Here is a 15,574-nt window from a genome sequence, read left to right on the forward strand (position 1 = left end):
GAGTTCAACGGTTTTGTGAGTAGTTCGCTTAGTGTTTTGGGGTGGTTGGGTGGGATCGCCGGATTATGACGATCTACTACTATATCTTGTACATATTTTTCTCTTTTCTATAAAGCTAAGGTACACCTTTGCCGTGCTCTCGAAAAAAGGTTGGTTCACTCGAATAGGGACCCTTGATATGTAAACCCAACATTTCGAACTTCAAATAGTGTAATCTTGGGGTAGCCTTTGCACAACATTTTGAATTTCCAGCAGTTAAAACCCAACACAAATTCACATCGAACAATTGTTAATCCGTTGGAGTAGAGCAGTGCTGTTTGAGTGCACCGTTGCTTCACATGCACGCGAACGCTACGGGCACTCCGCCGCGCCGTTCAAAGGCTGCCGGCTCTGCGCTGCAGTATTGCCTCATCTCATCTCTTCCCCGTTCAAAGGCTGCCTCATCTCTGCGCGCATTTCCCCTTCCGTCCCATAGCAAAAAGTTTTACGCGAAAGACAGTTGGTCGAACGCCTCGTCCTCCGCTTTGTCCATCCTCACCGTCGCGGTCTCCGCCACGGAACCGGATCCTCTAACATCAAGGAGGGAAGTCACCTAAGCTACAGTGCAAACTAGTGCAATGCAAAGAAGGAAAGTTAGAGTACTTTAGCGAATACTGTATGATCTACTGTAGCAGTACTGTGCGTGATTACTGTTTGACAAAAATAAATATAAAATTAATTTTATGCACTGTAATTTTGTTTGTATGTAATTTTTGTAAATTTATACAACAGATTTTGATTTGCAAATTAATTCAAGTCATTTTAGTCTTAATCATATGAATGTGAAGGAGAAAAGTTAGGGTATTGTAGCTTAGGTGACTTTCCTCCTTGATGTTAGAGGATCCGGTTCCCCACGCGACAGCATTCAAACTCGTAGTAGGAACAACCCGATCTCATCCACCCTCCCCCTACCCCAACTCCTAAAACCCTAGCCTGCCACCACCCCGTCCCCTACCCGTACCCACTACCGCTTCCCTCAGTCGCTCCCCGCCACCGCTCCAAGCCGAGAGCCGAGATGGCTTCCGCCTCGCCGTCGTGGGTCATCCTGGGCAGCGTGCCGCGGGTGTCGGCCGCCGACGCCGACCTCCCCCAGGGCGCCGACCTCTCCCTCGCGCTGCCGGCGGCCCCCCGCGTCGCGCTCCTCACCATCCCCCCGCGCATCTTCCCGGGCCGCACCACCTCCAGAAGCTTCCCGTCCGTCCTCGCCGTCGACGCCTCCGGCCTCCTCCTCCTCCACGCCGACCAAGGCCCCGCCAAGGGCCCCACCGTCATCGACCTCCCCAGCCGCCGCGAGTTCTTATGGCTCCCGACCGTCGCGGGCTACTTCCTCCTCGACGCCAAATCCGCCTCCGCGCTCCCGCTCCCCAACCCCGAGTACGTCATGCACCCGGGCCACCTCGGCCTCATCGCCTCCCCCGCCGACGCCGGCCACTACATGGTCGCTGAGCTCCAGATGATCCTCGGCGGCGACCGTGCCGACCTCCTCTGCTTCTCCTCCGAAGCCGGGGAATGGGTCACCAAGGACGTCCGCTACCCGCTTCCATCCCGCCCCTTGAGCCCCAACGGCGTGGTCTCGCACTCCGGGAGGCTCTGGTGGGTCGACCTCTCCTGGTGCCTCCTCACGTGCGACCCCTTCGCCGACGCGCCGGTGCTCAGGGTCGTCCCGCTTCCGGAGGGCAAGGCGCTCAAGTCCAAGGAAGCTTGGGGACTGCTCGACAAGTACCGCTGCGTGGCTGTCAGCGGCGCCAAGCTGCGGTTCGTGGATATGTACAGGAACCTTAACAGCGGCGGCTCTGTTCAGATCAGCGTCTGGACGCTCGCTGATCCGGACTCCACGGAGTGGACGCTGGAGTCTGAGGCCACCTTTGCGGAGATCTGGGACGACGCGAGCTACAAGGCGACTGGCCTGCCAAGGAAGATCCCCGTGCTTGCGCTCATCCATCCTACGAACCCCGACGTGGTCTACTTCTTTCTGGACGAGCACCTGTTCGGCGTGGACGTGCGTGCTCGCAAGGTTGTGGAGTGTGAGGTCTACGAGCTGGTTCAGCCACCTAGGGAACACGTCACCACCCGTTTCGTTCACGCTTGGCAGCTGCCACAAGCTCTCTGCTCAGGTAATTCTACCGTCCACTGTTCTTTGATTGAACGTACATTCTTGTTAGACTGGAAATATTGGGTTTCTGTGTAGATATCAGAGGTGTATGATGTATGATGTGGTGTCTGATTTTCTAACATCTCAGTTTTTTGTCGGAGAGAACATATGCAAACGTGTGGCTTCCTGAAATCCGTTATCTTTCCCTCTTTGTTTGTAGCACTACGCTTCAAGGTATTAGAATGTTTTTGTTTTGTAATATTATGAGAATGCTTGTACTCCACCATTACTGTAAAACTGAAGGTATATAGGAGTACGTGTCAGCTCCTTCACCGTTTATTTGGTCGACTTGCCATTACTGTAACAAAAGGTATATAGTCATGAATGAGCATAATGAAGCAGCTATTAAACATAAGAACAACCTAGTTTCTGTATTTGTCTAATGTCAGAAATCCATAGAAGCATTAGATGATCAAATGAACTGAGGCCTGTATCCCTTGCCTAACATAATATGCTGTCTGTCCTTTGAAGGTTCTGCAAAGGAGACTGAAGATGGCGTGAAAGAAGAGCTGCAGCAACTCCAGCTGTGAGACGAGATTGAGGAACGAGAACCAGAGTAAACTTCTTAACAGGTTACGCTCATTGAGTTGTACATTCCATCGACGGAATTTAGTGCCTTTAGCACACTACTCATGCAGCCTGGTGTATTAAAACTTCCTTTGTAATTTTCTGTTCCTTGGTCGCAGGTAGGGGAGTAATACAAGTTATCAGGTGGCAATGGCGTCTTTTGGACAGCACTCGACTCAACGAAATTGGCAACATGGCTGAAACATTTTGCTTGTTTTTCTTGTTATTATTGTGTAAGTTCAGATGTTAGTAGTGCGGTTTCTATGCTTGGATACTTGATCCACCGTCATGGTTCAGAACTGAAGTGATTATCCTTGGCAGCAAGGCATTAAGCTCTTGTTATGCTTCTGGCTCTTGTTAACTTTGTCAATCCATGCTCCTGCTTGGTTCGAAAAAATACTTGAAAAATGTCTTAATCTGTTTTTCATTTTTGGACTAGGATAGTATGTATTTTTTGTATTATCTGCAAAATCACCATAAGTTTTTTTCCTTTTGAACATCGTTTTTACCTAGTATTCGTACTCAGAAATAATGTTTACATAGATAGCATTTTTTCCGATGGGCTGGTTGATCGATGAAGGTGATATGATGTCGACATGGAATTATTTTTTTGGCATGATCACAACAATAAATTAATTGACTCCTTAGAAATATGTAAGCAGCTCGGTCATTTGTACTAAGCCAAGATGTTGGGTGTGTAATATAGGAAAATAAAAATTTAGATAGCAAATAGATCACTCATTTGTACTTGAATTGGATTAGTACACTGAAATCAAGTCGGGATCACCAAAATCAAGTCATTTGTACTAAGCCGAGTTTCTAAGTTGTTTTTACATGATACAACGTCATTGCAAAACTGAAGTTCGTATCATGTTTATACATTTGCGTGTATGACAATTTTGAAAAGGATTCCTGAAATGTTTTTTTTCTCGCAGACCAATTTAAAGGGTTAGTCCATTTTCCTGTTGATCGTGGGAACTTTTATGCCTTTTCCTTTTGGACAATTTTCTTTTTTGCGGTGTGGACAATATTTTCTTGCACCTAGATGGTGCACATTGGAATCAACGGAACACGGGCCTCTATGCTAAGTTACAGGAACCCAAAGCCTCTATTCTTCGGAGTGATATACCAAAACTTATAATTTTCCCCAACCAAGTTTGTTTTTCCGTCGGATGTACAAAGCCAGGAAGCGACCGTGCATTTCACCCGTGTCTGTGTGCCAACTGCCACGGGACGTCTGGCACAGTGCAAGCGTCCCCGTTTCCATGATCGCGCCCGCGCCCCGAAGGCGACCTGCTCTGCTCCCTTCGTATCACCCGGACTGCAACCGCCAAGATGGCAGAAGATACTACGAGTACTACAGCAGTCAAAGCGCCTGTCAAACAACATCCCGTCCTTCTTTGCTTTACTGTAGCCTGTAGGCACTTTCCGACGAGCAGGATGAGCTTTTGATTTGAGGGATAATGAAGAGTCTGCAGCCTTGCAACTCTTGCTCCTGCCATTGATCGGAACTCCGGTGCTTGCCACGCTACAAAGGCTGCTACGGTGCTGCCCCCAGCTCTGCCCTCCACAGCAGCGCCGCTTGCCTCGCTTGCCAATCCTCCCACAAAACACTGACCCCCGTCGCAGTTCACCGTCACCAAATGGCATCCGCGCGGTCCATTCCCCGAGCCGCCCGCTGCTTGATCCTCTTCGCTCCCATAGTCCCCGTCGTCGCCGCGGTCACCGTTCACCAGTCCAACGCCACAGCACGCGCACGCCAGATCGAGCGAGCCGCGTCGCTGCCCTGGGCCATCCTCGGCAGCGTGCCGCGGGTGGCGGCCGCCGACGCCGACCTCCTTGCGGGCGCCGACCACTCCCTCGCGCTGCCGCCGCCCCCGCGCGTCGGGCTCCTCACCATACCCCCGCGCATCTTCGCCGACCGCACCACCTCCGACAACTTCCCCTCCGTCCTCGCCGTCGACCCCTCCGGCCTCCTCCTCCTCCACGCCAACCAGGGCCGCGCCACGGGCCCCACCGTCATCAACACCCCCAGCCTTCGCGACTTCAGCTGGCGCCCGTTCGCCCCGGGCTACTTCGTCCTCGACGCCACCACCGCCTCCGCCCTCCCGCTCCCGAAACCTGAGCTCATCATGCACATGGGTCACGTCGGCCTCATCTCCTCCCCGGCGGGTGGCGGCCACTACATGGTCGCCGAGCTCCAGCCGTTCGTCGGCGGTGACAAGGCCATCCTCCTGCGCTTCTCGTCGGAAGTCGGAGAGTGGGTCAGCAAGTACGTCGGCTACCCGCTTCCTGCCAGGATTCTGTGCCCCAACCGCGTGGTCTCGCACGCCGGGAGGCTCTGGTGGGTCGACCTCTCCTGGTGCCTCCTCACCTGCCACCCCTTCGAGGACGCGCCGGTGCTGAGAGTCGTCCCGCTGCCGGAGGGCAAGGCGCTCAAGCCCAGGGAAGCTTGGGGATTGCTTGACAAGTACCGATGCGTACGTGTCAGCGCCGGCAAGCTGCGGTTCGTGGACATGTACTCCAGGAACCGTGACAGCCGCGGCGCTACACAGATCAGCGTCTGGACGCTCGCCGATCCTGACACCACGGAGTGGACGCTGGAGTATGAGGCCACCTTTAAGGAGATCTGGGACGACGCGAGCTACAAGGCGACTGGTCTGCCCAGGAAGATCCCCGTGCTTGCGCTCATCCACCCCACCAACCCGGACGTGGTCTACTTCTTCCTCGACGAGCATCTGCTCGGTGTCAACGTGCGTGCTCGCAAGGTTGTGGAGTGTGAGGTCTACGAGCTGGTTGCACCGCCTAGCGAGCACGTCGTCACCCGTTTCATTCACGCTTGGCAGCTGCCACCGGCTCTCTGCTCAGGTAACCGTAATTCTACTGTCTTTTTTCGTTGATTGTAGATTCTTGTTATTTATCTAGTGATTGGAAATGGTGTGCTTATGTGCAACATTGGAGAGATCAGATATGTTATCTGTATGATGTAACATCTCAGTTGTGGGAGAGAGCATATGCAAATGTTCAACTTTCAGGCTATGTATGTACGCTTAGCTTGTTATTAGTAATGCTGCAGGGAGGGCTTATGTTTAATAAGTGTAAGGGTGATGAGGACATCAATACAATTGTTACACCCACAGCCCCTGCTGCTATACATACTGGACCAATTACTAGAGCTCGTGCACGCCAACTAAATTACCAGGTACTTTCGTTTCTTGGTAATGATTCTAATGTTCATGAGAATATGATGCTGCCTAAATTGGATACATTTGTTTTGCTTATAAATGAAGGGCCTAGCTTGGAGAATGATGAACATTGGAGCAAGAACAAGTATGGAGATGATGGCATGCGCAAGGGGAACAAGAACGGAGTTACAAGTGATGATTTCAGGACTTTGAAGCCACCATAATGGATGCATGAAGCCTTGGACGAAATATACAAGATGCCACTTCATAAATTTCGTCCCGAGGCTATTTTAGGTGCTGCGTCACCTTATTATTGGGCCAAGCCCATGTAATTTCGAAATACATAAGTATAGGCTATTTTTAGAGTCCGTATGTGTGGGGAAACAAGAGATAGGGTTGATTTCGGACCCCTCCACCAAGGGCCACGAAATTCCCCCCTCTTCCTCCATATATACAGCCCTTAGGGCATCGTTTAGACTTTGGGTTTTGTTTAGATTAAAAGTTCGCCATAGCTGCAACTTCGCGTACTTCGTTTGTGTTCAACGACCAGACAAAGGCGTCACAGAACCCCACCTTGATAAATAAAGCTTTCATCTTATATTCGCAATATCCAGATTGCAATCTTAGTTTCTTGCTTGTTCTTCGTTTGCTCGCAGGAAACAGACCCTCGTGGTCAGGTTGATCGTGCCCCGGCGTGGTCAATAACCTCTCGGAGTTGGTTTAGCGATTGCTAAGGCGCGACGTCCTCACACGTTCGTAGTCGGATCGTCAAAGTCGACTTCCACCAAAGCGAAATCCACCATCTCATCGAAAGACGGGACACCTTTGCCTCTATCAAGTGGTATCAGAGCAGTTTCCAGTTTTTGGGTCCGGGCAGTCGAAAAAAAAAATTTGTCGAAAAAAAAAATTTCGTGCCCATCCTGTCAGTTTGACCTAGGAAGAGTTTTGAGACACTCGCCATTATCGTGCTTTTTCGCAAAAAAAAAGCAGCGCAAAAAAAGAGCGCAAAAAAAAAAGAGAGCGAAAAGAAAAAATTTCAGAGTGTGCTTTTCCCTTGTTTACGTGCCGCGCCGTGATTTTGTTGGTGTTCTAGGCTCGCGTCTCTAGCACAGTCTAGCCTAGGACCAGCACAGTACCGTCGTTGAGCGTTTATTCAACTTTGCATCTCTGAATTGATTATTGCTGACCCTTTTTGCTAGCATACTATAAGCCTTCCCAGCTCCACATACATCTACGTCGTGTGTTTGACTCTTCCTGGTAATCGCTCTATCCAAGCTTTGAGAGTTTTTGACTACAACGGTTGCCGATCACCGCCTGCTGCTGGGTAAGAACTGGTAAGAATTTGAGATTTGCTTGACGGATTTGTGATACACCACCACCACTTCTTAGTAGTTTGTAGGATCATATTCTTGTGTGTTTCTATTGCTGCTAACCATGCCAGGATCACAAGCCGACGAGATTGACTAGGAGAACTTATTGAACAAGGAGCTTCATGATAAGTTTCAGCAAATGATGACTGAACAGGTGCAAGATGTGCTGAACAATTTTGAAGAGGCTATGGAGAAGATTACTGGCCTTGAGAAGACGTTCGAAACAAAGCTCGATAACAGATTTAATGAACTACTTGCGCGTCTTCCACCACCGGCTGCACCTGTCGCACCTCTGCAACAACAACAACTACGCCCCCTTCCGAATCAGTATGGACGAGCACAGCGTGTTCCTATTGAGCGAGGACAAAATTCTGGTGCCGCTGCTACTGCTGTTGGTGCTTCTTTGGCTCCTGCTACTGCTGCTGCTGGTACCCAGGAGGATGATGATTATGTGGGAGATTATGAGGATGAGGTTGATCAAAATCCGAACTACGTGCAGCCACCAGCACCACCACCACCAGGTCGACCTCACGTATATATTCGTCATGGTAGGCCTGCACCACCACCTCAGGTACGAGATGATGTCCATATTCCTAAACTGAAATTGAATATTCCACCATTTGAGGGTAGATATGTTCCTGATATATATCTTACTTGGGAGTTAGAAACTGAACAACGATTTACATGTTTACAATATCCTGAGGAGAGACGAGTTGCTGCTGCTGTTTGTGCTTTCACTAGTTTTGCATGTGTATGGTGGTCTGAACATTGTAGATTATATCCTATTCCAACTACTTGGGCTGCTTTGAAAACTGCTATGCGTACGCGTTGGGTTCCACCATATTATCAACATGAATTGCTTCAAAAATTGCAGCGTTTAAGACAAGGGAAAAATTCTGTAGAAGAATATTATCAGGAATTACAAACTGGCATGATTAGATGTGGTATTGTCGAGGAGAATGAAGCTATGCTTGCACGTTTTCTGAGTGGATTAAATAAAGAGATTCAGACCATTCTAGACTATAAGGAGTATACTAATATCACTCGTTTATTCCATCTTGCTTGTAAAGCTGAACGTGAAGTGCAGGATCGACAAGCATTGGGGCGAACTAACTTTTCTGCAGGCCGACCTTCATCATGGACACCACGTGCATCTTCTACTTCAACTGCACCAGCACCTCCATCCGGTGCCACCTCCAGCCGTGATACAAGAAAACAGGCACAACCACCATTATCTGCCAAGAGCGCACCTGCGGAGCCTGCACAGCGTTCTTCTTCTTCCATGGCATCAACAGGGCACACAAGTGATATTATTTGTCGTCGTTGTAAGGGAGGAGGTCATTATGCGAGGGAATGCAAATCTCCGCGTGTGATGATTGCTACCGCGGATGGTGGATATGAGTCCGCTAGTGACTATGATGAGGAGACATTGGCTCTTATTACACGTGAAGAACATGGTGGAGATGATTCTGATCATGAGACGCAATACATGGCTCCTGAAGACGCTGACAGGCATGAATGTTTAGTTGCTGAACGTGTTTTGAGTGTGCAGGTCACACAAGCTGAGCAAAATCAGAGGCACAATTTGTTCCATACCAAGGGAGTTGTGAAGGAACGTTCTGTGCGCGTCATAATAGACGGAGGGAGCTGCAACAACTTGGCTAGCATGGAGATGGTGGAGAAGCTTTCTCTCACCACAAGACCACATCCACATCCTTACTACATCCAATGGTTCAACAACAGCGGCAAGGTTAAGGTAACACGTACTGTTCGTGTGCATTTTAGTATCTCTACATATGCTGATTATGTTGATTGTGATGTGGTACCTATGCAAGCATGTTCCTTATTACTTGGTAGACCATGGCAATTTGATAAAAACTCTGTACACCATGGTAGAAACAATCACTATACTCTTGTTCATAAGGATAAAAATATTACTTTGCTTCCTATGACTCCTGATTCCATTTTGAAAGATGATATTCATAGAACTAATAAAGCAAAACAGGAGAAGAATATGAGTGAAAATCAGATTGTGGCAAAAGAATTTGAGCAACAAATGAAGCCTAATAATAAACCATCTAGTGTTGCTTCTGAAATTAAATTGAAAAGTGCATGTTTATTTGCCACCAAATCTGATATTGATGAGCTAGATTTCAGCAAATCTGTTTGCTATGCTTTTGTGTGCAAAGAGGCATTATTTTCATTCGAGGACGTGCCTTCCTCTTTGCCTCCTGCTGTCACTAACATTTTGCAGGAGTTCGCTGACGTTTTTCCACAAGACGTGCCACCGGGATTACCGCCTATTCGAGGGATTGAGCATCAGATTGACTTAATTCCCGGTGCTTCACTGCCAAACCGTGCACCATACCGTACCAATCCAGAGGAGACGAAGGAGATTATGCGTCAAGTACAAGAGCTTCTCGACAAAGGTTATATACGCGAATCCCTTAGTCCTTGTGTTGTTCCTATTATTCTACTGCCGAAAAAGGATGGTACATCACGTATGTGTGTTGATTGTAGAGGCATTAATAATATTACAATTCGTTATCGTCATCCTATTCCTAGGCTAGATGATATGCTTGATGAATTGAGTGGCTCTATAATATTCTCCAAAGTTGATTTGCGTAGTGGCTACCATCAAATTCGTATGAAATTGGGAGATGAATGGAAAACAGCATTTAAAACTAAGTTTGGATTATATGAGTGGTTAGTCATGTCTTTTGGGTTAACTAATGCACCTAGTACTTTCATGAGATTAATGAACGAAGTTTTACGTGCTTTCATTGGACGATTTGTGGTAGTTTACTTTGATGACATATTGATTTATAGCAGATCTTTGGAGGAACATTTGGAACATTTACGTGCTGTTTTTATTGCTCTACGTGATGCACGTTTGTTTGGTAACCTTGGGAAGTGCACCTTTTGCACCGACCGAGTATCTTTTCTTGGCTATGTTGTTACTCCACAGGGAATTGAAGTTGATAAAGCCAAGATTGAAGCTATTGAGAGTTGGCCGCAGCCCAAAACGGTCACACAAGTGAGGAGTTTTCTTGGCCTCGCTGGATTCTATAGGCGTTTTGTGAGAGATTTCAGCACCATTGCTGCACCTCTCAATGAGCTTACAAAGAAAGATGTGCCTTTTCTTTGGGGTACCGCACATGAAGAAGCCTTCACGGTATTGAAAGATAAGTTGACACATGCTCCTTTACTCCAACTTCCTGATTTTAATAAGACTTTTGAGCTTGAATGTGATGCTAGTGGAATTGGATTAGGAGGTGTGTTATTACAAGATGACAAACCTGTTGCATACTTTTCTGAAAAATTGAGTGGGCCTAGTCTGAATTATTCTACTTATGATAAAGAATTATATGCTCTTGTCCGGACTTTAGAAACATGGCAACATTATTTATGGCCCAAAGAATTTGTTATACATTCTGATCATGAATCTTTGAAACATATTAAAAGTCAAGCTAAACTGAATCGTAGACATGCTAAATGGGTTGAATTCATTGAGACTTTCCCTTATGTCATTAAACACAAGAAGGGAAAAGAAAATGTTATTGCTGATGCATTGTCTCGTCGCTATACTATGCTTTCACAACTTGACTTCAAAATATTTGGTTTGGAGACCATCAAAGATAAATATGTGCATGATGCTGATTTTAAAGATGTAATGCAGAATTGTAAAGAAGGAAGAATGTGGAACAAGTTTGTTGTTAACGATGGATTTGTGTTTCGTGCTAACAAGCTATGCATTCCAGCTAGCTCCGTTCGTCTTTTGTTGTTGCAGGAGGCGCATGGAGGAGGATTAATGGGACACTTTGGCGTGAAGAAGACGAAGGACGTACTTGCTACACATTTCTTTTGGCCAAAGATGAGACGGGATGTTGAGCGTTTTATTGCTCGCTGCACTACATGTCAAAAAGCTAAGTCACGACTCAATCCTCATGGTTTATATATGCCTTTGCCTGTACCTAGTGTTCCTTGGGAGGATATATCTATGGACTTTGTTTTAGGTTTACCTCGAACAAAGAAGGGGAGGGATAGCATATTTGTTGTCGTGGATACATTCTCGAAAATGGCACACTTTATACCATGTCATAAAAGCGATGATGCTGTTAATGTTGCTGATTTGTTCTTTCGTGAAATTATTCGCTTGCATGGTGTGCCAAATACTATTGTTTCAGATCGTGATACTAAATTTCTTAGCCACTTTTGGAGATGTTTATGGGCTAAGTTGGGGACTAAACTGCTTTTTAGTACTACTTGTCACCCCCAAACTGATGGACAAACTGAAGTAGTCAATAGAATGTTGTCTACTATGCTTAGGGCTGTTTTGAAGAATAATAAGAAAATGTGGGAGGAATGCTTGCCTCATATTGAATTTGCTTATAATCGTTCATTGCATTCTACTACTAAGATGTGCCCTTTTGAAGTTGTGTATGGTTTCCTACCTCATGCTCCTATTGATTTGTTGCCTCTTCCATCTTCGGAGAAGGTTAATTTTGATGCTAAACAACGTGCTGAATTGATTTTAAAAATGCATGAGTTAACTAAGGAAAACATTGAGCGCATGAATGCTAAATATAAACTTGCTGGAGATAAGGGTAGAAAACATGTTGTGTTTGCACCTGGAGATCTTGTTTGGTTACATTTGCGCAAATCAAAGTTAATGCCACGTGCTGATGGTCCCTTTAAGGTGTTAGAGAAAATAAATGATAATGCATATAAACTTGAGCTGCCTGCAGATTTTGGGGTTAGTCCCACTTTTAACATTGCAGATTTGAAGCCTTATTTGGGTGAGGAAGATGAACTTCCGTCAAGGACGACTTCATTTCAAGAAGGGGAGGATGATGAGGACATCAATACAATTGTTACACCCACAACCCCTGCTGCTATACATACTGGACCAATTACTAGAGCTCGTGCACGCCAACTAAATTACTAGGTACTTTCGTTTCTTGGTAATGATTCTAATGTTCATGAGAATATGATGCTGCCTAAATTGGATACATTTGTTTTGCTTACAAATGAAGGGCCTAGCTTGGAGAAGGATGAACATTGGAGCAAGAACAATCATGGAGATGATGGCATGCGCAAGGGGAACAAGAACGGAGTTACAAGTGATGATTTCAGGACTTTGAAGCCACCATAATGGGTGCATGAAGCCTTGGACGAAATATACAAGATGCCACTTCATAAATTTCGTCCCGAGGTTATTTTAGGTGCTGCGTCACCTTATTATTGGGCCAGGCCCATGTAATTTCGAAATACATAAGTATAGGCTATTTTTAGAGTCCGTATGTGTGGGGAAACAAGAGATAGGGTTGATTTCGGACCCCTCCACCAAGGGCCACGAAATTCCCCCCTCTTCCTCCATATATACAGCCCTTAGGGCATCGTTTAGACTTTGGGTTTTGTTTAGATTAAAAGTTCGCCATAGCTGCAACTTCGCGTACTTCGTTTGTGTTCAACGACTAGACAAAGGCGTCACAGAACCCCACCTTGATCAATAAAGCTTTCATCTTATATTCGCAATATCCAGATTGCAATCTTAGTTTCTTGCTTGTTCTTCGTTTGCTCGCAGGAAACAGACCCTCGTGGTCAGGTTGATCGTGCCCCGGCGTGGTCAATAACCTCTCGGAGTTGGTTTAGCGATTGCTAAGGCGCGACGTCCTCGCACGTTCGTAGTCGGATCGTCAAAGTCGACTTCCACCAAAGCGAAATCCACCATCTCATCGAAAGACGGGACACCTTTGCCTCTATCAAAGGGGCTTCTTAAAATTGGGGCTTACAGAGTAAAACACTTCTATTTCAATGTCTAAATGGTCTTGTGTGGATGAGATGTACTATGACTTACCATTTACTATAGCACGGCTAATGCTAAATAAAAATTGCTAAAGCAATAGTGATCGAAATTCTGCCAATTTGCCCCTAGCGTATGTCCAAGAGTTCAATATACATTTTAGACTTCACTATATTAGGCACTGGATAGGTCCATATGCTTGCTCTTGGTTTTCATTTAAGTAACAAGATCGTTAAAATTTCCGAAGAAGAGACTCTCTGTTACTACTTCACTATATACATGCACATTTCTGATAGCAATTGTCTCCATGATCCCATACGAAAGTGTTTGATTTTTGAACATAGCATCGTTCTCTTTTACTTGTATGTGGTGCTAGGGACACTGTGCTAGTTTTTTGTTTGCAAGACTTGCAATGGGCCGAGAAAGTATACATATATGTCGAATCAGCTGTTAGATTTCAGTACTGCATTTTTTCTCGGAAAGAAAGTACCCTCCGATCCATATTAATTAACGCTGATTTAGTATAATTTTATACTAAAGTTATACTAAAGCTGCATCAATTAATATGGATCGGAGGGAGTACTACATTTATGTTTCGAAGGACTTTGTTGTGCTTCACCATATATATGCAAATTTCGTACTGAATTTTGTTTGAATCGTCACTGGATTCCATGATTAAGAGTGTGGCTTCCTCAAATCCATTATCTTTTCCTCTTTGTTTTTAGTACTCCCTCCCTCCCTCCCACAATATAGTGTGTATATATTTTTTTAAAGTCAATGCTTTAATACTTGATCCACCGTTTAAGTTCTGTTTATTTGTCTAATGTCAGAAAACCATGGAAGCGTTACATGATCAAATGAACTAAAGCATGTATGCCTTGCCTAACATAACTCTGCCTCTTGAAGGTTCTGCAGAGGAGACTGAAGACGGCGTGAATGAAGAGCTGCAGCAACTCCATTTGTAAGACGAGACTGAGGAATGATAACCAGAGTAAACTTCTTAACAGGTTAGGTCCATCGAGTTGTACATTTCCATCGACCAAATTTAGTGCCTTCAGCACTAGTCATGCAGCCTGGAGTACTAAAACTTCCTTTGTAATTTTCTGTTGGTTGGTCGCAGGTAGAGCGAGTAATACATATCAAGTTATCAGGTGGTAATGGCGTCTTTGGGACAGCACTCGACTCAACGAAATCGGCAACATGGCCAAAACGTTTTATTTATTTTGCTTGTCACACTGTTTAAGTTCAGATCATCAGATGTAGTAGTGCTGGTTTTATAGTTTGCGCTATGCTTGAATACTTGATCCACTGTGTTGGCTCAGAACTGAAGTGATTATCTGTGGCAGTAAGACAGTGAGCCCTTGTTATGCCTCCATCTCTTGTTATCTTTGTCAATCCATGCTCCTCCATGGTTTTGGAAAATATACAACGAGAGTTCTTGAACGTGTTGGTTCTGCTCCTCATTTTGATGCCAATCTCCAAAACGCTACTCCGTCCGGGTTTATTAAGCCCCCTCACATTTTCACTCAAAATTTCACCATATATTTACGTAATAAAATATGAGTTATATGTATAAGAATGGTATCATTAAAAACTTCATTTGAATATGAATCCAACAATTTACTTTATATGACATATCATTTATGTTTTGTGAATCAAATCTATGGTCAAAATGCTTTGCAAATCAAATTTATGATCAAAACTTTGGTGGAGGGGGGGGGGGTGTAGCGACCTGACCCGAATGGATCACGTCTACTGTGCTACGGTGTCATCCCTGGATCAGTAATGCTGACACCACACAGTACATCGAGGTTTTATAGCAGAGTTGCAATCACACACTTATTACATCGATGGCTCAAAAAGAACTTATTACACTGAATATGGCTTAAGGCCATATAATAAAAATAACAGCGGAAGACTTCAAAGATAAAAGGGTCCATCAACTCCAGCGGCATCACTGAGTATAGGGCCACGACCTAAACGCACCTCAATCGTCGTCTGAAAAGTCTGCAACATTAACGTTGCAGCCCGAAAACGGGTCAGCACATGGAATATGCTGGCAATGTAACACATAGAGAGTAAAGGAATGAAACAGCTATACTATATGTATATATGGCTGGTGGAAAGCTCTATGGTTATAGTTTTGTGTAAAGCCAATTTTTCCCTACTGCAAAGGAATAAATTTATTTAACTATCATGGTGGTTGTGAAACATTGAGAATGGTTGACAGCATTCTCAATTCCAATTAAAAATAATTAAACCCAACAACACTAATTAAAAGTAACATGTTGAGATTCACTCGATATTCAAGTACTAGATACTCAAGTTGTCCATAACCGGGGACACGGCTAATCATGATTAGTTTGTACACTCTGCAGAGGTTTGCGCACTTTTCCCACAAGACTCGATCGCCTCCGTTTGGTTTCTCGCACTACATGGTGTTTGAGAAGACGGA

The 15,574-nt window shown here is 45.4% G+C and overlaps 2 protein-coding genes across 3 annotated transcripts; both read left to right on the top strand.

The window, feature by feature from the left end:
• The first annotated feature begins 948 nt into the window (after positions 1 to 948).
• On the top strand, positions 949 to 3,106 carry LOC119271441. 2 transcript variants are annotated; one of them, XM_037553271.1, is made up of 3 exons: positions 949 to 2,153; positions 2,663 to 2,763; positions 2,878 to 3,106. In XM_037553271.1, the coding sequence occupies exons 1-2, from the start codon at positions 1,055 to 1,057 to the stop codon at positions 2,719 to 2,721; spliced, it is 1,158 nt and encodes a 385-aa protein (XP_037409168.1). In that variant the 5' UTR covers positions 949 to 1,054; the 3' UTR covers positions 2,722 to 2,763; positions 2,878 to 3,106. The 2 variants fall into 2 exon arrangements, with proteins under 2 accessions (XP_037409168.1, XP_037409169.1); XM_037553272.1 differs by having other exon boundaries at positions 2,663 to 2,747.
• Positions 3,107 to 4,401: 1,295 nt separating this feature from the next.
• Positions 4,402 to 14,484, top strand: LOC119272117. The gene is made up of 3 exons (XM_037553694.1): positions 4,402 to 5,626; positions 14,026 to 14,126; positions 14,240 to 14,484. The coding sequence occupies exons 1-2, from the start codon at positions 4,402 to 4,404 to the stop codon at positions 14,082 to 14,084; spliced, it is 1,284 nt and encodes a 427-aa protein (XP_037409591.1). The 3' UTR covers positions 14,085 to 14,126; positions 14,240 to 14,484.
• Positions 14,485 to 15,574: the final 1,090 nt, after the last annotated feature.

Source organism: Triticum dicoccoides, chromosome 3A (assembly GCF_002162155.2).
Source record: "Triticum dicoccoides isolate Atlit2015 ecotype Zavitan chromosome 3A, WEW_v2.0, whole genome shotgun sequence".
In the NCBI taxonomy this organism is placed as follows: Eukaryota; Viridiplantae; Streptophyta; class Magnoliopsida; order Poales; family Poaceae; genus Triticum; species Triticum dicoccoides.

Coding starts and splice junctions, on each gene's coding strand:
- LOC119271441 (XM_037553271.1), top strand. CDS start 1,055: ATGGCTTCCGCCTCGCCGTCGTGGGTCATCCTGGGCAGCGTGCCGCGG. Junction 2,154..2,662: donor GCCACAAGCTCTCTGCTCAG/GTAATTCTACCG, acceptor TGTCCTTTGAAG/GTTCTGCAAAGGAGACTGAA.
- LOC119272117 (XM_037553694.1), top strand. CDS start 4,402: ATGGCATCCGCGCGGTCCATTCCCCGAGCCGCCCGCTGCTTGATCCTC. Junction 5,627..14,025: donor GCCACCGGCTCTCTGCTCAG/GTAACCGTAATT, acceptor TGCCTCTTGAAG/GTTCTGCAGAGGAGACTGAA.